Source organism: Notolepis coatsorum, assembly GCF_963971535.1.
Source record: "Notolepis coatsorum genome assembly, chromosome: 2".
Taxonomy (NCBI): Eukaryota; Metazoa; Chordata; class Actinopteri; order Aulopiformes; family Paralepididae; genus Notolepis; species Notolepis coatsorum.
Window position 1 is genome coordinate 37,542,347 of NC_140166.1, and position 27,219 is coordinate 37,569,565.

Below are 27,219 nucleotides of genomic sequence, written 5' to 3' on the forward strand. Positions count from 1 at the left end.
AAATCCGTAATCCGCGAATCAAAGAGCAGTCCAGGTGGGGGGTCAAACCAAGCAACCAATCCAAAATCCAAAGTAAAAATATAGTAAAATACTGTTAAATACGTAAGCGCACAAACACAAACAACAACCGGAGCGGAAATGTCATCAGCGGATACTCTGTTTCTTACTTCTTTCAGTACTCTGTAATAACAAAAACATTTATTTCAGTTGTAAAAAGTCCAAACTCGTTAGACAATTTGTATGGTATTTCTTCTTCTCCTTCGTACATTTTTGCCAGTATGGCCATGAAATGGGTATTAAATTCTATTCAAGGTAGAATTTAAGTCATAAAAAGTCAAAATCTACCTCGTTAAAACCCGCAGGGACGCTGCATTTGGAGATAGAAGATTCCTTCATTGTAGTGTTTGTGATGTGTGTTGAGGACGTGGAGAAGGAGCTGGAGCTGCAGATCGGTATGAAGCAGGAGATGGAGCTGTCCATGAAGATGCTGGAGAAGGACATCTGTGAGAAGCAGGACGCCCTGGTGGAGCTCCGACAGCAGCTAGAAGACCTGCGGAGCCTCAACCAGCAGCTCTCCCACAAATCACAGGTGAGAGGCTCCATACAAGGACTAACGATAGGGGTGTGAATCGCCAGAGGACCCACTGTAAGATTTTGTCATGATACTATATTGTTGCGATTTTAAACATTTTGCGATTGCTGAGTATATGCCTTTTTTTAAACTGTTAATTAAGTCCCCCAAAGGAACAATGTCTGTTTGATCTAATGAGATCAAGTCTCTTCAAAACTTGTATCTGTGTATCGATACAATATTGCTACGCAAAATATCACAATACTGTGCTGTATCGACCCTCCCACCCCCACCCCTGCTAGGTAACCGGTAAACATGAGTTTTAATATTCTATTTGTTGTATTTTGCGACTGTAGATTTCTTTATAACTTACTTGAGTAAAACAGATCTATATTTACACCGCATGTGCAAAGTGCTTAGCAAGGGGGAATTGCAATCACTCCTGTGTGAGTGTCTAACCACTTCATTTACATTTACATTTACATTTAGTCATTTAGCTGACGCTTTTATCCAAAGCGACTTACAAGTTCTGTACGACAAGCCATCAGGAAGGGCACAACTCTATCAGCTGAGCAACAATGTTCATCAAAGTGTTGAGTGCTACAGTGTAGGTTAGTTTATTAGGACAAGTGCATGACAGTACGGTTAGTTAGGGTTAGATTTTTTTTTTTTTTTTTTTTTTTTTTTTTTTTTTAATTCAGATAATGGTTGAAGAAGTGCGTCTTTAGTCGACGGCGAAAGATTGGACGTGATTCGGCTGTCCTAACTGGGGTGGGTAGTTCATTCCACCATTGTGGGGCAAGGACTGAGAATAGGCGACTTCTCTTTGATGACCCTCCCGGAGTTTGGATAGGAGTAGGTCTGAGGCGGCCAGAAGATGCAGAGCGTAGGGGTCTTGAGGGTGTGTAGTTAGAGACCATTGACCGGAGGTAGGCGGGAGCGGTTCCCTTTGCCGCACGGTATGCTAGGTCGAGGGCCTTGAAGCGGATTCGTGCAGCAATGGGGAGCCAGTGCAGGTCCCTAAGAAGTGGGGTGACATGGGCCGACTTCGGTAGGTTTGAGATCAGGCGGGCCGCTGCGTTCTGAATGAGTTGAAGAGGCTTAGTGGCAGTGGCCGGGAGGCCAGCGAGCAGTGCATTGCAGTAGTCGAGGCGGGAGATGACTGTTGATTGGACGAGGAGTTGGGTGGCTTCTTTTGTCAGGAAGGGGCGTATCCTTCTGACGTTGCTCAGGAGGAATCGGCAGGTTCTGGTCGTCGCTGCGATGTGAGCAGAGAAGTTCAACTGGTCGTCGAGGACAACACCAAGGTTCTTGGCGGTCGGGGACGCAGTCACAGCTGCATTCTCGACTGTGATTGAAAGGTCGGTTAGGGGGGAGGATTTGGCCGGCAGGTGGAGCAATTCTGTTTTGCTTAGGTTCAGTTTGAGGTGGTTGGACGTCATCCAGGCTGAGATGTCGGACAGACAGGCCGAGATCCGCACAGAGACGTGGATATCTGAGGGAGGGAAGGAGAGGAAGAGTTGAGTATCGTCGGCATAACAATGGTAGGAGAAGCCATGAGACGTGATAATGTTACCCAGTGATTTAGTGTAGAGGGAGAAGAGATAACCATGATGATTTGGATGAAACTTGGCACATTGGTTGACAGGAGGCAAAGGACCTGGGCCCTCATTCATCAACGTGTTCTACGCACAGATCTGTGCTTACCCTGTGCGTACGATCATTTCTAAGCAAAGAGTGGGATTCATCAATTTCGATTTGAACTTGACTCCGTGCTTACATCTACGCACAGGTCAGACCAGGCGTACCTGGCGCCCAGTGGTAGAATATCGTTACTACGCATAAGCACTCCTCAGTCCTGCATTAGTTTCAAGGCGGAAATAAGCTTCCGTGCATTAGTGTTCAACTTCTGTATGACCCGTAATTCATTATAGTTCATTGTAAAATAGCGACAGTAGTGTAATTATAACGGGCTCACACGCGAACAAGAGGTTGGCCTGCTTGTTTGGCACGGGGGGGCAGACGCAAAACACCAACCTCCAAACGCGATTAGATATTGTTTCAAATAAAAAGCAAATTATTTTGTGTGTCATGTTTCCAAATAAGATTGGTCACGAAATGCTTTCTACTTCAATTTGTTGGTTAGAATAGATGACCTCCGTTGAAACTTCACTGAGACTAACAGTCTATTTGTGAGCTCCCGCACAGATGTGATGATAATAATAATAATAACAATAATAATAATAGCTTCATTTTATATAGCGCCTTTCAAGAGACCCAAGGTCGCTTTACATAGATAGGGGGGGGGGAATAACAAAGTAACAAACATAGTGGACAGACACACAACATATATATATGATGATGGAATTCATTCAAGATCCTCTCCACCCTCGGGTCTTTGCCACCGCGGCACGGTCCATCGTGATATTGGAGATGGATCGACCAATAGACTGTTACTGTAGCTGTCAAAGCTCCATCACAAATGCAGTTATGTGAATAGAAAGGGATTCCACTCAGTCAATGTTGCGATGCGCATATACATGTTATTGCTGGATGCCGGGAGGAAGGCGATGCTGAATGTTTTCAATTCATTAAATAAAACGGATACTTTTTGCAAGGGTTTACTGACTGTCATACAAATTATCAACCAACTACATACTGTAACTTTTCAGTGCACGTTCTTATTTACATTGTGACAACAGCCTTGTGAGTTCCCGCAGTGACCCGCACACAGACATGATGGAATTCAAGTTCATGTTTGTATTGATCACATATAGGCAGGCTACACATGGCGTATCTGCTACATCATACATGGCAGTAAGATTCATTGTTCTTGTATAGCTCTCGTATTATTGTTTATGTAGGCTACCCAATACTGACATCAAAATGGATTGTAGTATGCCTCTAGAAATCATATGCAGCAGGTAGAAAATTGACGGGAGATCCATCGCGATTTGGAATCAAATTGAGGAGAACTCTAATCCCTGGGTATTAATCAAACAACACGGGAAAAGGCAGTCATATTCCAGCGCGGTCTTTATTAGCCGACAACAAAATTGATGCCTCTAAAAATCATATAGCCAATCGAACACAACTAATAAAGGCATTCATATTACAGCACGGTTATAATGACACACAACCAACGCCAAACAGTGGTCAACGAACGGTCTTTATTAGTATTTTGAGCTGTCCAGGCAGAATTGCAGCAATGGTCTTAGGGAGCCGTTGATATCTGACATCACCGTTTACAAATCCGCCTTTTATTTATCCCATAATACGCGATAGTGTCTTCTTGGTTCGACAGCAGTGAATTCTCCGTGGAGTTTCTCAGAGTACCGCTCGGGTCAGTCCATTATTTCACATCCCATGGGGGGTGTTTCCTCACTTTCATGACCATATATGGATAATCATGCACGAGCATTGACGGTAGAACAAAGTTCTACGGAGGAGCGTAGAGCCTGCGTACGCACCGTGTGATGAATCCCGACTTCCCTGTGCGTACACTAGTTCTACATTCCGTGCTTACGTGTGGAAATAGAACATATTCTACGTCCACGTTGATGAATGAGGGCCCTGGATTCTCAATGCACAAGGGTGATGCTACGCAATAGGGAGGTGTAGTCTGACGTCCGCGCGGTCAACCCGTTTATCATTGGGAAAATGTATTATCTGCTATTGTAATAATTCTGCCTCATGAACATTGGCAAGCTTTCCATTTTTTGCACAAAATGAGTTCCCTTCTATCACTAACATTATTGTTTAAGCATTTTTTGTTTAAATAAAATTCAACGTAATTATTTTACGATTAATTGCGAATATTTTCATGTTGAGCTATATATAGATTGTGGATGAATACGCACAGAAAGGTACACCATGCAAATGTTCATGCTTTATTTGTTTTAAACGAGACGATTTAGAAATGGGCAATGGGGAAATACATTGCGATTTCAAGCGAGGTGGACCGGCCGGAAACAACAATGACGTAACCACTACACCTCCCTATAGAGCTTTGATCAGGCTCAACCCTACTTGAACCTGTGTAGGTTCTGTCTTACCTTTATATCAGTGTGGCCTCTGATGCCTGAGCAAGCAGCCAAACATGAAGATAATATTAACGTACATCTCTTATCAATCACTGTGGGAACTTCTCGCTGGAGTCGTCCAGAAGGTTTCTGTAGCTGCAGCCTTGTCCTCGCTGATTCCACAACTGCAGCTGTTTTAACCTCTTAAAAACACCGCCCTCGGGCCATCGCACATCACAACACATTTACAGCCGTCTATCGCTGTCACGCCGTGTTATTGTCTCAGAAAACCAACTAGAGTAAGATGTCATTCTTTTCTGAATTTCATTGGCTACAGAAACGGTCAATAATTTTCAGCATCAGTGGTGATTTGTCTGGTCATTGAGAGGCGAAACTAGAGGTGGTCACTTTTTCAAAACTGAGGCTTGTTGGCTGTTTGGTCTTATAACCCGAGATTGGAAGCATGTAATATGTCAAGCGGTGTGTCAATCAAATGACAGCCATTTGCGGTCAGGCAAGCGCCTCCACATACATGCTGCAAGAACAGAGAGACTCAGACACAGCTTCTTCTTCCAGGCCATCAGAACACTGAACACTGATCTCTCCACACACAAGCACACATAAACACACACGCACACACAAACACACATCCTCACTTGCACTCTCTCACACACTACAAAAAAAGGTCACTTTAAAAATACATACCGTAACTGTATATTGTATATTATTGTACATAATGTGTTACAATGCTTCTTAGCTTAGCACTGTATTGTATTTTATTCTTATTACTTTATCATGTCTATTTTATTATCTATTCTATCTTATTATTGTATTTTTGCACAATCAATGTGGACATGGCAACCTTCATTTCACTACATGTCTGGATGTGTATGTGACAAATAAATCTCTTGAATCTTGAATCTTTAGCTTTCAACCGATGTGTTGAAACACAGTGTGACGTGTTGCTAAATGTGTTAAGCAGGCCGTCGGAACGTTAAGTGGTTAAGGAATCTAAGGATGTGTTCTAAACCATTGAACTACTGGTAACTTACCGATGTTTTCTAAACCTGGTAACATTGGGATTTGTTCTGCAGAGCTCTGAGACCAGTGCTAAACAGAAGAGTGAAGTCATCTCTCGCTTGGAAGAGAAAACTAACCAGATGGCCGGGACTATAAAACAGTTGGAGATCAGGTGAGGATGCCCACACGATTCAAGATGAAACCAACATTTGATGTTGGTTTAATGAAAGGGTTGTTATGAAAGGATGTGTGGCTAAAGTACAGGGGGCGGGGTTAACCTACACCATTGGACAATTACTCTACTGAGTCCAATGATGCCTCCCACAAGGCTCTACAATAAGCAGTTCATAAAGGGGGCAGGGCTAACCTAAACCAATGAAAAGCTACTCTACTGAGTCCAATGATGCCTCCCGCATTCTCTATGACAAGTGTTATATAGAAGATCACAAAAAGGGGGAGGTATAATAGACAGAATAGCCCACTAATAATACATTTGAATTATATAGCACTTTTCAAAACAGTGGTCCAAATCACTTTACAAAACCAACAAATGAAATAAAACGATAGATAAGAAAAAAATTAAATAGCTAAAATAATAGTTTCCAAAACGTTTGAAGCAAAAACTATTTCACATAATGACACAGTATCAGTCAGATGTGCTTATTAGTTGTTAGGAACGGGTGTTTAATTCTTTTCACAGATCAAGAAATGACCTGAATTTCAGAATTTAAATTGATTACTTGAATGTAACTTAATCTATTTTTAGAATGTCCAACACAGCCTGTAAAAGGACATGGGGGACCAACATTATACATAATGGGGACTAACGTAGACTAACTGTGTTCTGTGCACAATGGCACAATGTTTCGTACAGTTGGCCTTTTCCTGCTGATGGTTAAATGAAAATGTATGGGTTGTGGATACAATTCATATCGGTATTGTCTTTATTGCCTCCTCTTTCGTTCCCAACCATGGACAACACACAAGGCATTTGTCTCATGAAGATTTGAGTGCGTTTGCGATGTGCGCCCAATACACTCCAAAACAGTGTACTTGGCGCACATCTGGGGTAGGAAGAGCGAGACCGCAGCAAAGTCGTACATTTATATAAAATATGCTTCTCACAGTGTTTATAAATTATTATTAAGTGGTCATCATTTATTAAATACCGTAATTCCTCTAATAGTAACCCCGGCTTGTATTTGTTTCAACTGTAGCGGGTACCAGGCTTGTATTAGGAGGAGGCCTGTATAAGAGGGAGGCCTATATTTCAAATTTTCAAACGGATCATAATGAATAAATCAACATCTTGTGTCAGTTTGAACCCAGTAAAATGTACTGGGTTCATTTATTGAAACCAAGTACTGTATGAAATAGTAAACAGTGCAATTACAGGTGGTCACTGGTCATTTCAACGTTTTCAAAGTGAAATCAAGTAACTAGCTCAGTATGCAGCTCAGTATATTAGTAACCCGGCTTGTATTAGGAGGCCGGCTTATAGTTGCTTAGCTCAAGAGCGCACCCGGCCATTAATAGAGACCCGGCTTGTATTTGAGACCCGGTTACTATTAGAGGAATTACGGTAGGTCATCTTTTGTTCAATAATGCTTTGAAATGGGAGATTTCTTAAATATCAAGTAGGGATGCTCGATATTGGCTTTTTTACCGATATACCGATATTGTCCAACTCTTAATTTCCGATACCGATATCAACCGATATCACATTTTAATGCCGATATCGGCCGATAATATCGGACATCATTTCTATAGAAATGTAAAAAAAATAAAAATAATAATAATAATAATAAATTAAAAAAATTGAAAACCGATACCGATATTTTCCGATATCACATTTTAATGTCGATATCGGCCGATAATATCGGTAGACCGATAATATCGGATATCCCTAATATCAAGTCAAGATGATGGTGGCCAGTTTGCTGTCTGACTGAGGGTATGAAAGACTGTTTGCTCGTCATAAAAAAAAAACGTTTAAATATATTAACACTATGATCGCCGGGAACGAGTTTTCACGTCATTCCGAGCCATGCTCATTCTGCCGAAGACGCCGTAACTCGTCTTTGATGTCAATATTTAAAAAATCTGTCATCGAAATCATATTTCCTTTCCGGAGCCCTGAGACACAGTGCAAAGCTCCACTCAACTCTCTAGCGGTTCAAGAGCGCCATCTGGTGGCCGATCTGCAGATCGCCAACCGGATATTAACCTTTGAACCGGTAGTGCTCATCCATATGTGGTCCGGCCACTCGCTATCGTTAGAGAGACTCCGTCTTGATACAGTGAACATCGATCGGTGCAAATAACTCGAAAAAACAACATGATTTGGACGTATATACTATTATACAACCTGGAAATGGATCGGGCATTTCTACATCCCATAATAGAAAAAATTCTGTTCCACGCTCATCTGCCAGCGGCGCGAGGAAGCTACGGTAAGATTCAGCATTATATTCTAACGTGTTCTTTACTAACTGCTCTGATGAACATATGACCCACTCTGGATGAATCATCTAACGCTGCCCACGGAATTATAAACGATCCCCCGCCCATCCGGTCATCATCAGATGATACGTAGAAACTTCTAGAAGTACCTCCAGTTGAAATTTATTATCTGGCACAGATCGCTATCAAACTGTATTTCATCATGCATATAATGCATTTGGAGCTATAAATCAAGTTCTGGAGAAAGCTGCAGAAAACGATAAAAACATACTTATACTTTAGACCATATTTTAGTATGAATATGTGAATGAAAAAGTTTAACGTTGCTACACCCTGAACAATACATATAGGACATTGAATGGGCCATAATAATGGCAATTTAGCAATAGAATTTAAAAAGTTATAGCCCTGCAAAGAAGGGGAACTTCTCCATAGACAAATAGAGCTGGCGAGGGATGGTAAATTATGAATTTAACCCATGGCGATTAAAGTGTTAACAGTGTACAAGTAATACAAACGTTTTGGATTGATTCAAATAAATTAGATACAGTTTCACTGCATAAACTCTCTTTGTTGGTTGATTCTGTCAATCTGTTGGCCAGTCTGTACAGAACCATGTGTAGACCTATGTTCTACCATACACAGACGGGGGTAGTTTTTTTCTCTAATACTATTGGTTGAAAACACATCAATCAAATTGTACAATGAAAAGAAGTTGGCATCTAACCAGAGTGCAAATGTAGCAGTAAAGTGCAATATACAATGTACAAGTGATTAAACTGGAGTATATATATATTTATTACATGGCGTTTTAAAATTCGCTGAAATGCTTGATTGTGATTGGTCAATAGCGCTCCGTTGCCCCTAGCAGCGGTCAATTATTTCTCGATAATTCACCGCTGCTAGGGGCAACACGCAATAATGACCGCTGTTGGGGGCAACGGAGCGCTATTGACCAATCACAATCAAGCATTTTGATCGCAGTAACGAAAGGGGCTAAGCTTTACCATACGCACAGCTGCACTGCATCAGGTGCAATCAAGCCCACACACCTGCCGACGCCAGAGGAGCAACAGAACAACCGCGTCTGCATTTGATCTCGTCTTGTCGATGGTGTAAAATGAATTACGTATATTGTTAGTAAGTTAGCCCTGTAATAAGCGGGATAATGTATAGCTATACTCGGTCATTGTCGCAAAATAATTGACCGACACTGCGTTCTGGAACACTGAGGCGCCGCGCCGAGGTGTTCTAAACGCAGTGAAGGTCAATTATTTTGCGACAATGACCGAGTATAGCTATACATTATCCCGCTCATATATATATCAGTGTGTGTATATATATGTATGTACAGTGTTATAGTATTGTGTACAGTGATACAGGTATAAAAACTCATACTGAGTGCCAGCGGTATAACTAGTAGGTATATATAGATATAGTATATACATGTAAAAATTATTATATGCAGGTATATTCAGACTAGGGCTGTCCCCGACTAAGGATTTGGATAGTCGACTATGATTGGCCAAAATTTGCCGTTAGTCGACTATTAGTCGAGAATTTTTTTTTAAATAAAAAATAAAACGAATTTAATAATTTCTTTTTTTTTTATCATTCCATTTGGGCTGTGGGGGGTGCTTAATGTCTGAAGGAGTCGACTGAAGGCTTCTTGTCCTCTGCAAAAGCATGCAATTGGTCCACTGATGGATACATCTTGATATTTGTCTAGTCTAGTGTGTTCATTAGATGGGTGAAATCCTCTTTCAGTGCCTCTGTGCCTGTTTTCTTAGGCAGTTAGCCTCTGGTATGCGTGCCATTAGCGTTAGCCACGCTTCTATGCCTCTTTTCTTTAGGAAAGAATGATAAAAAAAATATATATATATATTTGTTTATAAATGTTTGCTTTGTTTTGTTTTTGTATTCGACTAAGAGGTTGGCAGTCGACTACGGCTCCTTTCGACCGATTAGACGACTAATAGGGGTCAGCCCTAATTCAGACAGATGTGGACAAATATATACACAGTAAATATTAATATTTATATGGGTAGACTATAGTTGTTACAGTAAGTAAGTACAAGGTCAGCAAACAAGACTTATTGAGATAATAACAGAGTCGATCATCTACTTGAACTTGAATCAAATACACTGTACATACCGTCCAAAATGCAAAATATGCCATGCTATAAAATGAGGCCATATCGCCTGCCCCTAATTGCACACTTACATGCTCTCAGTACTGACAACATTTTCAGTTGTTGGGTCAGTTGTCAGTGATTTCTTGGTCTGTATATCAGAGTTTTGTCACAGTGTTGCAGCCGCTGCTCATCTTCACTCTCTAGACATACACACTTTAGATTTAGCACATGCAATAGTACTGCATTGCGTCAGTAATGAGTCATTTCTGTTATATTGAATATTGTATAATTGTTTGTTCCTTTTTATAGTACTTTGTAACTTTGTTTTGAAAAGTGCTTTACAAATAAATATCATTATTATTCATAGTAGTTTGTAAAGAGAAAGTTGCTGACAAATTATTCATAATATCAAGGTTGGTGAGTGGAATAATTGTTTTTAATAGATGGTGCAGTTTTCTTTTTAGGGATGCACCGATACCAATGTTTAAAATAACAATTTGGCCACTAGCTGATACCAATGTTATTTTTTTAATTGTCAAAAATGTTATCGTGCAGATTTATGCAACAACCTTTAATATAACCTTCTTTCACATGACTGAAATATTATTTTTGTGAAAAATGCTATACAACTAGCTACTCAATGAGAATAATTTTTCAGTATACTTACATAAACATGTCATGTTATTATGCGATCTTAACAGGGCGATACATCGGTGCATCCCTATTGCTTTTTCCTCCTGCCACTTGCCTTCAATAATTTCTCTTTTCATCTCCTGTTTGTCATTCTTTCTATCCCTCCATTTTCATTACACCCCCCCCCCCCCCCCTCAATCATTTGACTATGATTTTATTCAACCAGTGAGCAACATATGGTGAAGCAGGCCAAAAACCTGAATTCAGCTGCAGGGAAGCTGCTTCAGATGTAGCCATAAGCCCCAGCATTATAGTTCCCAATACAACCATAAAACCTTGCCTAATATAGATAAAACCAAACTAGGATGTTTTCTTTCTGATATGACAGCACCTTTCTTATTAAACATAAAATCAACCACCTCTTGAGGAGCTTTGTGTGGATGGAGTCCGTCCTTTATTTAGTGTTCTTCCATGGATATGTTGGCCCACATCAGACCACGAATCACCCCCATTATTCCAGGTTTTAGACAATAGCTAGAAAGTAGATGACCGCATGATGTCAATGTTTCCCTTGTGGATGTTTTTTTTCTTTTGCTTGAAAATGGATTGTTAATGGGTTAATTAATGAGAATGGATTGTTAATGGTCATTAATGAGAATTAATTGATAATGGATCATTAATGAGAATGGATTGTTAATGGATCATTAATGAGAATGGATTGCTAATGGTCATTAATGAGAATGGATTGTTAATGGGTCATTAATGAGAATGGATTGTTAATGGGTTAATTAATGAGAAGGGATTGTTAATGGATCATTAATGAGAATGGATTGTTAACGGGTTAATTCATGAGAATGGATTGTTATTGGTTTCATTAACGTGTATTAGACGGGACATATGATCTTTTTAACAGTTTCATACGACTTCCTCCAATCTGTGGGACATGTTTAAGGTTTTTGCAAAGAAACAAATCAAAATATAATAAAAAATATTTATGTTAAAGCAACTTTAACATTTTAAATTCATTTAATTTTAATTAATGGATTATATAAATAAAATGTATGAATAGGTTTTGGCCTATCAATTAAATACATTTAATGAATAAATTACCGTACATTAATTATTTCCACACCCAAGAGTAAAACACTTTTACAAACTGGGCAGTCATTTGGTAGGCAGTGTTCCTGGCTCCAAAGAGCACAGCTAATTAATCCAAGCAATTCAAGCTAATTTCTTGCTTGTGTTGCCTTTGTGACTCTGAAGACATCAGTATGTCATGTGTCCCCAGCACCTAAACAACATTTCAGACTCACTGCCATGTCCATACAAAGACCATAATATGTCCTCTTTAACACACATTTGCAGTTGCAGAGAAAAGTCACGCTTAGCGTTGGGAACACATGTAGAACCCCTAGTCTGTTATAGGTTTTTATTTGTTGTACAAAATTGATAAGCATTACGGTAGATCTCATCTTTATGTTGTTATTCCAAAGCTTCCAAAGATTTTTCCTGACCAGAGTTCATGCGTTTATTTATTTTTTGTCAAACAAGAGTGATAGAATAAAGAAGGCTCAATTTGATTATTTATCTATAGCCAAGGATTTTGTTGTTGTTTCAATAATCTGCATCAAAATGTCAGACCTAGGCAACTGTCATCCCAAATTCCAGGTCAAGAACATGACATATTAAGACCACACTAGGCAAAATAATTTAAACTCGTATGTGAACATAACATTGGTGTAAACTGTAGTAATAACTAGTGTAATAAAATACAAAATAAAAATAACTGGCCTGCTTCGTTTTCTTCGACTAAGAAATGTTTTGTGTTTTACCAGTTGATTCCTTTAGAATTTTGATCTTCACATAGATCTCAACATGAGATCTGTCTTCCACTTTTTTTTTCCCCCCGTTAAGTTTTCATTTTACCATAAGTTGATGTGGCTCCAACTCAGATCTAAGCAGGCGGAGCGGGAGAGGGACCTGAACCGAGAGGCCAACCGGCTGTTCAAACAGGAGTTTGGAGACAAGATCGAGAGTCTGCAGGAAGAGGTGGAGCTGCTGAGGAAACACAGGTAGATGTTATTGTTACTGCTGGAGTTCATGCTGTGAGCTAGAGGGGAATCATAGTGACATGCAGATTTAACCTGTTTCCAGCTAACTCTGGTCAAGTCAAGTCATTTAATTATATAGCTCATTTAAAAGCTCAAAGAGCCGACCAAAGTGTTGTACAGTAACTACAAAATGTAAAACTATAGACATAGTCACACAGTGGAACAGAGGACAATACAACATGACAAAAGACAGGATGGACAGTCAATACAGTAGGACCACAAGCCACTAGGAGTATACAACAGACGATAGAGTATGACATAGGACAGTAGACAAGTTATGACACAAAGACTATACAGCCGACAATATAGTAAGTAGGCCTGTCCCCGACTAAGGATTTGTATAATCGACTTTGATTGGCCAAAATGTGCCGATAGTCGACTGGTAGTCGTCTACAGCAACCCCATTATTTTGCTTTTGGAAAGAATGATACATTTTTATTTAATCTTTTGCATCCGACTGGTTGGCAGTCGACTACGGCTCCTTTCGATCGATTAGTCGACTAATCCACTAGTTCCACTAGTCAAGACATAGGATTGATTGATTGATTGATTGAAAAGTTTATTAACAGATTGCAGAATGGGTACAGTACAGTACATCTCAATACATACAATTGTTAAGGGGATGCAGACCAGAGAAAGACTTTTGTCTTGTTTCCACCAGGGTCCCCCATTTTCAATTCATCATAACATATATGACATACATGACATACAGATAGACAGTACTGCTACATCTATACATTTATGACATATCAGATTTGCAAATACAGTACTGTTTGTGATACAAAAGTGTCCAGAAAAGGAGTGTATATACATTTGGCGTAGAAACTGTACATTGGAGGAGGTTGGTGGGGTGGGGTTGGGTGGGTTGGGTGAGGGCTGTACATTGGAGGTGGGGGGGGGGGGGGGGTTGGGTAGGGGACACACACACATTTTACACTGTACATTGGAATGTTGACAAAGCCTTACTTGGTCATTTACTGTACAATTAGGTTAGGACATTTGTAGGGGCCAGTTTCGAATTGCAGTCTCACGTAGGTGTTTTTTGAGAGTGTTTTTGAAGGTGGGTAGTGATTCACATTCCTTTACAGCTTTAGGCAGGGCGTTCCACATTGATGTGGCATAATTGCGAAACGTGTTTAGTCCCTTGTTTGAGCCGAATCTGGGTTTTACATGATTTGTGGAGCTCCCTCTGGTGTTGTGATCGTGGTATTCACTGACCTTTGGGAAGTATTTTGACATGTACATGGGTACCTTGGTCGCGTAGTGTATCTTGTAGACCAGGCCCATTGCAAGTTGCTGTACTCTGTCGTCTACTCTAAGCCATCCTAGGTTGTCAAAGTGGGCAGGGGTGAGGTGGGTTCTAGGAGTCAGGTCAAGTAGTAGTCTGACTAGCTTGTTTTGAGATGTTTGTAATTTGTTTTTTAGTGCCTTTGAGGTGCTTTGGTACCATGAGGTGCAAGCATAGTCGTAGTACCCTTGAATGAGTGCTCCTGCTAGAGTCTTCAGGGTATTCTTGTTTACCAGAGAGGAGATCCGGTACAAGAATCGCGTTCGTTGGTTGACTTTTTTTATTACATTGGATGCCATTTTGTCACAGGAAAGATTAGCCTCTAGGATGGAACCCAGGTAGGTAATTTCATCTTTCCTTGTGACAATATTGTCACCCACTGTAACCGAGAAGCCGTCAGTCTTGCTGAGTTTGTTATTTGAACCGAAGAGAATGGACTCTGTTTTGCCCATGTGTAATGATAGTTTGTTGTCGGCGAGCCATATGCAGATTTTGCCTAGTTCCGAGCTGAGGGCTTTTTCAACCTGTAACTTGTTCTTGTCAGAGACCAGCAGGGCTGAGTCGTCCGCAAACAGGAACAAGTTGCAGTCACAAGCTGACGACATGTCATTTGCATAAATTAGGAATAGTAGCGGTCCTAAGAGGTCCTAGGAGACTAGACTAGGTTATGGGAGTAGGACTATGCAACAGACATAAGACACAGGGAAGGACAATAGAGTAACTGGACATTGTACAGAACACAGAACAGCAACACAAGGGAGACTGAATAAGCACTAGGCTGACAGAAACATTTTGAGACAATGGTAAGGGAGTGGGTATATTAATCCTAGTCAAATGCTATGGAGTAGAGGTGGGTTTTGAGGCAGGATTTAAAAGCATCCACAGAGGGAGCAGATCTTATGTCTGGGGGAAGACCACTGGCTGGGCCACTGCTGGACCAGCCAGTCACTAGAATGGGTTCCATACAGATGGAGCAGCTGCAGAGCAGAGCGCTGCCCTTGCCACACGGTAGCCGCCTAGCCGGGTAGTTGCTGTATTAACAATACTCAACCAGTAGGAGCACTCGGGTTACACCAGGTTACTTTTCGTCTCTATAGAGGAGGGGAGAAACAGCCCGGTGCCGAGGGTTGTTAAATTGCTCCGTTCTCCGCTTGATATAATTAATCAAATGTCCAATCTAACAAATTTTGTTTTCGCATTCAATGATATGCTTTTTAATTAATATATCACAGAATAAGCCTGCCCCCTGTTCCCACGGTTCCGCCTATCCAGCCCAACCGAACCGAATGCATTCAATACACGATTCAGCTCCATCAACGCGGTTCTGGGGCGGCTCACCATTCGCCCAATTTCCCCGCAGTATTCCCTTTAAAATCCCCTCCGTTTCCCTTCCTCATTCTCTGTTCTGTTACTCAATAGGCAGCACGTTCTGAAATAGGTCTCCAAACTTCATTCATCCATCAATCAGATTTATTTATATAGCACATTTAACATGACACATGTCAACCAAAGTGCTGTACAGAGGGTAGATACACATAGATACATCTAGAGAACATATAGACAACAATCACATCTCCTTTTACGGGAGGGCACACAGGCAAACACAGGAAAACAGGGCATGAGTCTGTGAACATCGGGAAAAGCTAATAGGAAGAAGTGGGTTTTGAGTCTAGATTTGAAGGCATCTAGCGAGGGGGCAACCCTGATGCAGAGGTGCCGAGGGTTGTTAAATTGCTCCGTTCTCCGCTTGATATAATTAATCAAATGTCCAATCTAACAAATTTCATTTACTCATAATAGCCTCCTCCATTTTCAATTCATATATTTAAATGTAGGGTTTCTGAAATAATATTTCATGACGATCTTGTATCTTCATTTGGGAAATATTAGTATGTAATAATTTTTGGAAAGTTGTGCTTTGATCAGCGATGTATCTCCGCTGCTCCCCTACATTTTCAAAAGCCTAGAGAAAGCTTATCTTAATTCATCATCAAGTTATGCATGTCAAATTTGTATACATATTTTTCATCGTGTGCTATGGCTTTTGAGACCTCAATGCTGGAACCACTTACTTATGTGTACACCATCATATTCAATATTCCTGTGTCTAGAAAACAGCATACATTTTGTTTATAAGTTTAATAAGAGCTTCCTGGAGGGTAATAAAGGAAAGTTGTAAGTTCTCAATGGCCAATTGTACAGAGTCAGCAATACAATACACAACATACTATATCATCTGCTCCTCACTGCGTTGTTTATACAACTTGATTTAATCCAAAAGTCTGTTCAGAAACAATGTATAATGAAATAAGACAGCGGCCCGCCTGATCTCAAACCTACCGAAGTCGGCCCATGTCACCCCACTTCTTAGGGACCTGCACTGGCTCCCCATTGCTGCACGTATCCGCTTCAAGGCCCTCGACCTAGCATACCGTGCGGCAAAGGGAACCGCTCCCGCCTACCTCCGGTCAATGGTCTCTAACTACACACCCTCAAGACCCCTACGCTCTGCATCTTCTGGCCGCCTCAGACCTACTCCTATCCAAGCTCCGGGAGGGTCATCAAAGAGAAGCTGCCTATTCTCAGTCCTTGCCCCACAATGGTGGAATGAACTACCCACCCCAGTTAGGACAGCCGAATCCCGTCCAATCTTTTGCCGTCGACTAAAGACGCACTTCTTCAACCATTATCTGAAATAATAAATAAAAAAATAAAATAAAAATCTAACCCTAACTAACCTTACTGTCATGCACTTGTCCTAATAAACTAACCTACACTGTAACACGCAACACTTTGATGAATATTGTTACTCAGCTGATAGAGTTGTATCCTTCCTGATGACCTGTCGTACAGAACTTGTAAGTCGCTTTGGATAAAAGCGTCAGCTAAATTACTACCGTACTTTTCGCACTATAAGCCGCACCTGACTATAAGCCGCAGCAGCTAAATTGAATGATGTGTACATATATAAGCCGCACTGGACTATAAGCCGCAGGTGTTTTAATGTTTAATTACCATATGTAATTAGCATTGGGACACAATACTGTCGGACAAATAACAAGAATTAACTCATTTACAAGTTGTATTAAGTTTAGCAAATAAGGGAACAGATAAATAACATTTCAATGCAGTCAAAAAAGCAATATTTAGATTTTTACATTTTCGGGTTTGGTCACGTCGAGTCACATATAAGCCGCACCGTTATATAAGCCGCAGGGTCGAAAAATGGGGGAAAAAGCCGCGGCTTATAGTCCGAAAAGTACGGTAAATGTAAATGTAAATGGATGATCATGTATTATTCTCCCAGTTTGCACGTCAGAGTGATCAGGAACGCAAACACATTTTCAAATACATTTTAACAGCCCTAAATATATATTTGAAAATTTATTTATTTTATTTAACTTTGGCCTGGGGGTCATGGGGTCACCAAAATGAATAGAGATAATTATTGTGCTGTTGGATTGAATTGCAGCCAAATCGAGCACCCAGAAAACACACACACACACACCTCACTCATTCATGATCCGATAGACATTTTAGGTCTAAATCATTATGATGTCAGATGGTTTGGGGTGAGAATAACAGACGTTCTCCTTTAACACTTGAAACCTTTCTGCCTGCTGCTCTGTGTTTGTATATTTCTGGTGAACGTCTCAGGTGTAGTTTGGAGCAGGAGCTAAGGAAGGAGAGAGAGAGAAGGAGTGGACACCCGCTGGATCCTGTGTTCAAAGAGAAGCCCAGCGCGGCCCAGAGGGACGACAGGCACGTGGAGGACATACGGAAGGTACAGGCGCGCATGTCCAGCAAACATGTCAAACTGACGGATGATGCATGTCTGCAACATTCATTTTGGAACCGCCAACACTTTTAAAATTATAAATTATAATAATATTTTTGGGGTAATTTTTATCTTTTTCCCCCTCCTTTTTCCTCCGATTTTCTCCCATCCCAATGTTAGTCGTTATGCCAATTCCCAATCCCCTTCCTTGTCGCTGCGCACTTACCCCCCACAGTCGGTCTGGGAGAGTGGAGGCTATCACGTGCTTCCTCCGACACACGTCTAGCCAATCAACCGCTTCTTTTCACCTGGCAGTGCGGACTCTCACTGAGAGGGTGTAACGTGTGGAAGGATCACACTACCTACCCCCCTTAGATCCTATCCGCGCTGAGCAGGCGCCCCGACCGAACTGTAGGAGTCGCTGTTTACAACGACCCGGACCCACCCCGCCAGCTTTCCCACCCTCTAATACTGCCAATTGTATTAGTGTGAACGGCCAGCCAAGCTGGTGACACGCCGGGAGCTGGATTCGAACAGGCGAATCCAGCGTCTCCGGCGTTGGTGACGAACACAATCTCCGCTACGCCACCTGACCGCCTTATTCGGCACCTTTCTAAAAGCTCTGTGGATGTATTATTATTGGAGTGTTATTCAGTGTCAAGTATAACATGATAAAGTCCATTTATTTCCATCATGGTCCTTGCTGTTACTGGGACAATACATTTACCTTTTTTGAAGTATAAATTCCTCCTCATGCTTGTTTGCACCTAACCTAACACCGTAACATTGTCCCCAGGAATTGGAGGCAGTCAAGAAGGAGAATGATCAGTTGCGCATGGTGTTGGATGACAAAGCAAGTCTTGGCTCCAGTATGTAAGTATGTAGCATAGAACCCACATGTCTGACCGTAACTAATAAGTTTGATGAATTTACAATCAGTGTAACTGCGGAGAGTAGCTATTAGAAATTATTTTGGAAAGTAATATTCAATTGTTTTCCTTCTCTTTTTAGATCCTTGTCTCATCATGAGGACGAACAGGTATGATCCATTTCAGAGATTTGTTTAGTTTGGTTTGTTGTCAGTTTGCTGTGATAGTCAGATGGGTTTTTATGTGAAACTAGAATGTATGGTTTGGTTCTCTGGTAATTGCCACATAAACTACTCCATTTTTTGCACATAAACATCAGCAACATTCATTCACAGCCAATGCTAAATGTATGGGAAATATATAAAGTGAACCGACCCATTCACAGCCAATGCTAAATGTATGGGAAATATATAACGTGAACCGACTCATTCACAGCCAATGCTAAATGTATGGGAAATATATAAAGTGAACCGACCCATTCACAGCCAATGCTAAATGTATGGGAAATATATAAAGTGAACCGACTCATTCACAGCCAATGCTAAATGTATTGGAAATATATAAAGTGAACCAACCCATTCACAGCCAATGCTAAATGTATGGGAAATATATAAAGTGAACATACGCACTCACAGCCAATGCTAAATGTATGGGAAATATATAAAGTGAACCGACTCATTCACAGCCAATGCTAAATGTATGGGAAATATATGGCCATGTGAACTGACTTTGAGGCATCCCATCTAATGAGAATTATGCACAGTGCATTCTCCCATCACACGCGTAGAGCACTCCAATATAATATATACCGGTAATACAATGTAAAGAGTCAAGTCATATTAACTAAAGTTCAACTAAATTGTTGATTTCTTATTGAAATTGGCAAAAACCTCTGCGATTTGTCCATCTTAAAGCCGCTGAAGACTGGCCTTAATAATGGTCAAATCAAACTTGAGTGTCATATTAACTAGCTCAAAAACAGCTAATTTGGCGGCACAGACCTTCTCTCAGGATGGTCTCTGAGGCATGATCAGATCGCAGTGGATTGCAAATGCCATTTTATTTTTCATTTAAAAAACCTTTTGCTGCCATGGAATGCACTACACAATCTATCAAATGTACACTACTGGTTAGAAAGCTTGACTACCGTAATCTACTAACTAGCCAATATAAGTATTTAACTATACCTCCCGGGGTATGGCACATTTTACATTCACATACTGTACATGAAACGGTTAGCATTAGCTTTGCTATACTACAGTTTGTGGAATGAATTGCATAATTGTCTGAGCATAACCACCATTGAATTCAGATTTTACAAAACTTAAATGATAATATTTAGAATTGGATTTGAAACTAATTTATACTACTTTTTAGATGCTTGATTATGATTATGATTATGTACATAAGATCCTAAATGACACAGTTAGAAGGCTACTGTGGATTTGGATTTCCAGTGGCTTTAACTTCCCATGGAAAGTTTCCAGAAAATGTCCCGGAAGGTTTCCGACCCTTTGCAACCTTTTTTTTTTTTTTTACTTTTATTAATTCATTTATTTTATCTTGTGTAGGATGAGTCATTGCTTGAAATCAGCCAGCCTTCCATTTGCACCATGTGTGAACAAGAGGACTCCGTTCAAAAGATCAAGGTATAACAATGGATGCTGAAGATTGGTGCTCTGTGATGTCATAGTGTCTCTTCTTTCCCTAGACAGACTTTGATAGTACAGTAGAAACTACAGTATGTCAGCTTGGCCTGTAGACGATAATAACACTGTTAACTACAGTATGTTAACTTGGCCTGTAGACGATAATAACACTGTAACTACAGTACGTCAGCTTGGCCTATAGATGATAATAACACTAACGACAGTACGTCAGCTTGGCCTGTAGATGATAATAACACTGTAACTACAGTACGTCAGCTTGGCCTGTAGATGATCATAATACTGTTAACTACAGTACGTCAGCTTGGCCTGTAGACGATAATAACACTGTAACTACAGTATGTTAACTTGGCCTGTAGACGATAATAACACTAACTACAGTATGTTAACTTGGCCTGTAGACGATAATAACACTGTAACTACAGTATGTTAACTTGGCCTGTAGACGATAATAACACTAACTACAGTATGTTAACTAGGCCTGTAGACGATAATAACACTAACTACAGTATGTTAACTAGGCCTGTAGACGATAATAACCAACTACAATATGTTAACTTGGCCTGTAGACGATAATAACCAACTACAGTATGTTAACTTGGCCTGTAGACGATAATAACACTAACTACAGTATGTTAACTTGGCCTGTCGATGATAATAACACTAACTACAGTATGTCAGCTTGGCCTGTAGATGATAATAACACTGTAACTACAGTATGTTAACTTGGCCTGTAGACGATAATAACACTAACTACAGTATGTTAACTTGGCCTGTAGATGATAATAACACTAACTACAGTATGTCAGCTTGACCTGTAGACGATAGTAACACTGTTAACTACAGTACGTCAGCTTGGCCTGTAGACGATAATAACACTGTTAACTACAGTATGTTAACTTGGCCTGTAGATGATAATAACACTAACTACAGTAAGTCAGCTTGGCCTGTAGATGATAATAACACTAACTACAGTATGTCAGCTTGACCTGTAGACGATAATAACACTGTTAACTACAGTACGTCAGCTTGGCCTGTAGACGATAATAACACTGTTAACTACAGTAATAACGTAATCAATCAGGTTCAATCAGGAAAAAATGGATACCAACCATCTTAACACATTCCCGGCCAACCACGTATATATATATGTGTTAAGCTTGTTTTTGTTTTTATTCCATTTTAATATCCCGGATGTTGTCACAGAGCTGTATTTTGGCTGAAAAAGGCATATTGAGACTCCGAAAGTGCAGTACCGGCCAGATCCTGGTATTGGCGCTGTCTCGAGATTTTTTTTTTTGGTCCGGGCATACTATTCTGTTAGCCTGAAGCTATGGCTTCACCAGATCGCCTGGAATACTTTTTGCGACGCCGAATTCAGTATGCAGTAAAGGAATATAGCATCAGCCAATGGACATATCGATCTACCAGATGGCGATCAAATAACTGGGAAATTCTTTTTGGAATACAACCGGCCACAGGTAAGATCGATTTGACGTCAATTTCAGCCTGATCAGGCCTTGTTCTCATAGCCATCCACCCGGACAGTGTATCTTGTTGCAATAACGAATGCCGTTATTGGTAATCAATAATCAGAAACGACTTCCCCCCCCCCCTTTCATGCATTCATGGTGGAACATGATACCGATCATATGCATTTTGATTTTTAACTCTAGCTTGTGTAGGGCCGAAACGCCAATCGATTTAACGTTATTAGCTTAGCGCCCTATAACTAGCGTTGCAGGAATTATACCAGACCATTCCGATATAACGTTCATATTCACAACGCTATAAAACGGGAACGTATTGATGAAAAAAATTATTCTTTATGGCATATTGAAGGGAAGGTTTATACTGTCAATTGACAATGCCAATGGACACATAGCAATAATATAAAATATAGATTTAGCAATAATATAAAATATAGATTTAGCTCTACAAACAACCTCACGCACAGTGAAACATTGTAATGAAAAGCTGGCCTTCTAGAGTGGGCCCAGACTAATCCCAATGGCCCTGAATGTGTTAATAATGAAAATCATGACATTGGTGTCGGGTCTTAAATCTTATTGTGACAACAGGATACATGAGTATTAATGCCTCCTGCACAGTTGAGTGGATTGTCAGCTGAACATATGAACCATATCCTAGGAGCTGATCAAAGAAGAAAAGAAGCAAGTTGAAGAACAGGTTCACGTCACAAGGTTGTTGTACAGAAGGTGTTTGTTTATTAGCAATACTAGTGCAGGTGAATAGTCATAAACATTACACACTGAAACCATTTAGATCTGCTTCTAGAAACTAGAATTTTGAGAGAAAGGGTGTTTTAAACGGTGTCACCGTGCAAACCCTGGTTATCTATAAAGAGACAATAAACTGCATTTCCTTTTCTAGAAACGGTGCAAGAACTGCAGAGGGGTTTTCTGTGAGAGCTGTCTGGTCAACGAGCTGCCGTTACCTTCCTCCATCAACCCAGAGACTGTCTGTGACTCCTGCTACTCTCTGTTGCTGCAACAGTACGCCTCCAGCCCGTCTTGAGTCTCCACGTCTCCTCTTAAAGACGTATTGCACACAATAGAATGAACACTAAAAGTGAGGAGATTCTTCAGAATAACATCAGAGATTTTGTTCTAAAGTATTGAATATACTCTGCAGGAGTGCACTTTTTCGACTTGAGGACTCGACATCAGGGTGTTGGCGGAATTCTATTTTATTTCCCATAAAGTTTGATTTAATAGAAGCAGTGAGTCCTGAGGTTGAAGGGATGTTTTTTTAAAGGAGCTTTCATGATCTTATGTATAGATTCATTTAAAAATGTATATTAGCTTATATTCCGACTGTCTACAGTGTCTCCAACTGGATCTATTAAAGGTCCACTGACATGGTTTTACCTCAAAAGAACTGAACTCGGCAATCAGTATAATGTCAGACTTCCTCTTTAGTCTTCATCACACATGGCGTGCCACAGTTGATCTCCCAGTAACCATGGTCAGTATAGATTAGTGCTTGCTACTGTGCTCTATTGATAACTGGGAAAAGTCAAATGGCTGAAAATCATCTCCAAAATATAAAATGTTTAATATTCTGTAATTCTTCAAAATCCTCCCATGGTTTATCTTAAAGACGCAGTAAGATATTCAGTGATTTGAGATGAGGAATGAGGAATGTGTTGTCTGGCTGGAGTTATTCCATGTATGGTAATTATGTGTGTGGTTGAGTCTAAACTGCTCGGTTCAAATGTTCTAAAATCTTAGCACATCTTTGATTTTCAGCCGTGGTGAACAAGCTGTGTTGGGATTTATTACTGCAGTTCAGTGATGTGCAGGCGAACATCATAATTCATATTCCAGGGAGGTAAACATCATAACCCCCCCCCACATGCACACAAATACACTATCGTGTGTCTTTCTTTCTGTTGTCCAATCACATCATCAAATATGTTTAAATATTCCTCTGATATTCAGCCTTAATCACATTGTTTTGTCTATTAAGTTGGAACTTGCACTATTGTTTTTCTTTCCTCCTTTGCCCCCTTTGAGTGATTTTAACACAGGCATAAAATTAAGTGCATAAACATTTAATGTATTTCTACTTTGCTGTTTTTAATAGTCTATGAGTAAATTGTGTGTAAGCTAATGGAAAAACGGCACCTTTGGTATTTTCCTAGAGGAAATTGCATTGCTTAGGTCGTGTTCGGTGTAAATGCTTCTTTGCTCAACAATAAAATGATCAAGTTTTACTGGATTTTGCCTTGAAAATGTTTTTCCAAAGGGGTTTTCTCATGTTGTCATGTATCAATATCTTGTTGCTGTACTAAGATGTAGCTCTCGTGTTATACTCATATATACAGTATATATACTCATATACATGTTGGACTCATATAGACCATCAGAATAGTCTGGTAGTATTATCATCTCAATGCAATACAACCTGTAACGGTGGTGTAGTGGTTAACACTGTCGCCTCACAGCAAGAAGGTCCAGGGTTCGATTCCCGCTTGGGGACCAGGTTTCCATGATGCCAGTTACCCAGGTGGGGTATCTCCCAGGCCTTTCTGTGTGGAGTTTGCATGTTCTCCCCATGCTCGCAAGGGTCCCCCCCCCCCCCCCCCCCCCGATAAGATAAACCCAATGGAAAAACATGCACAACAATAGATCGCTAATGCTGTGGCGTCCTTGACGAAGACGGACAGGAGCACTTGGATTGGTCCCCTGGCGCGGCTCACGTTGACGCCCATCTGCCCTTGGGGGGGGGGGGGGGAAGGACGACGGGATGGGTTAATCGCATATGAATCGCATGCGTGCCGATTGATGACCTCTGAGCAGGTCCTAAATTATTATTATTAACCTTCACATTGAAGAGAGCATTCCTGTTTTACTAAATAAACGTTATTTGATAGTCCTTAGACGATCATGTAAAACTGAGGGACAATACTGTATATATATTTATCCACACCAGTTTGAATATACCTGCATATATTCCTGTTTACATACTATATTATCTGTATATATCCCTACCTACTCTTAGTCATACTGCATGGCTTACTACCAGTGTATTTATACCCCTATCACTGTACATACATCAGATTAGCATTATTACTCAGTATATTCATTCCATTTTAATCCCTTGTATATTATTGCACTTTACTGTTACCTTGCACTCCGGTTAGATGCCATTGTACTTTACTTATGCTGTATGATGACAATACATTTTAATCTAATCTAAAGAACATTCCAGCTAAATATAGCCAATACCTCCTCAGGTAAGGACAATAGACTATTGTACTATTGGAGAAGGCAAATCATATGTAGCACCCTTCAAAAGCAAGTGATTTGTTAGGCTACATGTCCATATCAAGACAACAATGGCAGCTACACAATATATATTCATATTAAAGCAAGTGGTTTGTTAGGCTACATGTCCATATCAAGACAACAATGGCAGCTACATAAGAACATTTAAGAGCAAAGCTGTCTTTTTCCTATTGCAGAGCAGTATACATGTGAATAATCTCTTGAAAAATATTAGAATGCTTAGAGATAAATATGAAAAGCAAGTGCAGTCCCTAGAAATAACCATGTTGTACAATGGTTATTTCTAACCTAATGCAAAAGCAGATTAAATACTTATTCCAAAAGACTTTACTTGGATTTACACCGAGCCTTGCACGGCAGCAGGCTTCACAAGATCACCACCACCATCCATCCTCTGGTCGGGCTTCAAGTTATGTGACCGAACCACAGTGGCTCAGACCAATCAGTGTCCTTAGAGGAACTACTGGCAGCTACGGGTGTGGTTTTGATCCAATCACCTGCAACATTTATTTTCGTTATATAAAGTGCCAACCCCATTCCAAACAGTTTCAAAGGATGACTTCAGGTTACATCCCCTAAGATCCCAATATGATCTACACACTAGCCGTCTGGTCTTGTCATGCTAACATCTCACCCATAGACCTGTACCATCCCTGTGGTGGGTGGCCTTTCAACCTCATCGGGTCACCTTACTTGTCCGTTAACATTCTTACTCATTTACCTACCATGACTTTCACATTCTGTATGTTCCTTGTTCTTTGTCATACAGTACAACTGTGTGCTGTGAGGTTATATCAACTTTGTTGCTACATAACATGGATTTCCAGCCTGGGTCTGTTGTGTATGAGTAGTTTAGCCAGGTATCAGATATCAAGCCAATAACCAATACTGGTATCGGTGTACCTCTAATTACAAGTTCTATAAATTGTCCCCAAGCTGTGATTAGCTCCCCTCTCATAGAAACAAGACAATTCACGTTGACATCCAGAATGCTTTTTATTTCCATCTGTCCACGATTAATAAATGCAATACTCTTCTCAGGTTGTTTGGGATCTTGCTTTCAGTACAGTATACACCTGCAGATGAAAAGAAAAAAAATGTTAACTCCTCCAGTACAGCGGACATGGTTCCAACCACCATCATCCATCACGCTCAACATAGGGGCTCCCCAGGGCTGTGTTCTGAGCCCCCTCCTCTACTCCCTGTACACACATGACTGCGTGGCACAGCGGAACAACAACACAATCATCAAATTTGCTGATGACACAGTAGTGGTGGGCCTGATCTCTGCCAACGACGAGAGGGCCTACCTGGAAGAGGTAGAGAATCTGTCAGTGGTGTCAGGAGAACTGCCTCTCCCTGAACGTCAGCAAAAGAAAAGAGATGATTGTGGACTTCAGGAGGTCGGGGGTCAAGGACTACAGCATCGGCGGGGCACCGGTTGAGAGAGTGAACAGTTTCAAGTACCTCGGAGCCCACATATCCGAGGACTTGACATGGACCACACACATTGACAGTGTTGTGAAGAAGGCACGACAACGCCTCTACTTCCTCAGGCGCCTAAGGAAGTTCCAAGTCAGTCAGAAGATCCTTAAGAACTTCTACTCATGTACAATAGAGAGCATCCTGACTGGCAACATCACCTCCTGGTTTGGGAATAGCACTGCACAAGACCGTAGCAGACTACAAAGAGTGACACGTTCAGCCGAACGCACAATTGGAGGGGGGCTTCCCACCCTCCAGAACATTTACAACAAGCGGTGCAGGGGGAAGGCTAAGAGAATCATCAAGGACTCCAGCCACCCGAACAACTGCCTCTTTGAACTGCTGCGGTCAGGCAAGCGATAC

General features: G+C 40.7%; 2 protein-coding genes across 3 annotated transcripts in view; one reads left to right on the forward strand and one right to left on the reverse strand.

Moving 5' to 3' along the window:
* rufy3 (RUN and FYVE domain containing 3) overlaps positions 1–24,301 on the forward strand; it is an 85,420-nt gene extending 61,119 nt beyond the window's left edge. The window contains exons 11-18 of the mRNA XM_084337999.1: positions 422–589; positions 5,688–5,785; positions 12,797–12,916; positions 17,901–18,027; positions 18,818–18,894; positions 19,033–19,060; positions 20,462–20,539; positions 22,952–24,301. Coding sequence (XP_084194125.1) covers positions 422–589; positions 5,688–5,785; positions 12,797–12,916; positions 17,901–18,027; positions 18,818–18,894; positions 19,033–19,060; positions 20,462–20,539; positions 22,952–23,095 — 840 coding nt within the window. The 3' untranslated portion in view covers positions 23,096–24,301. The remainder of the gene's footprint in view (positions 1–421; positions 590–5,687; positions 5,786–12,796; positions 12,917–17,900; positions 18,028–18,817; positions 18,895–19,032; positions 19,061–20,461; positions 20,540–22,951) is intronic.
* A 2,047-nt stretch (positions 24,302–26,348) lies between these two features.
* grsf1 (G-rich RNA sequence binding factor 1) overlaps positions 26,349–27,219 on the reverse strand; it is a 35,794-nt gene continuing 34,923 nt past the window's right edge. For both annotated transcript variants that reach the window (XM_084309138.1, XM_084309137.1), the window contains one exon: positions 26,349–26,447. The gene's annotated coding sequence lies outside the window, so the exon portion shown is untranslated. The remainder of the gene's footprint in view (positions 26,448–27,219) is intronic.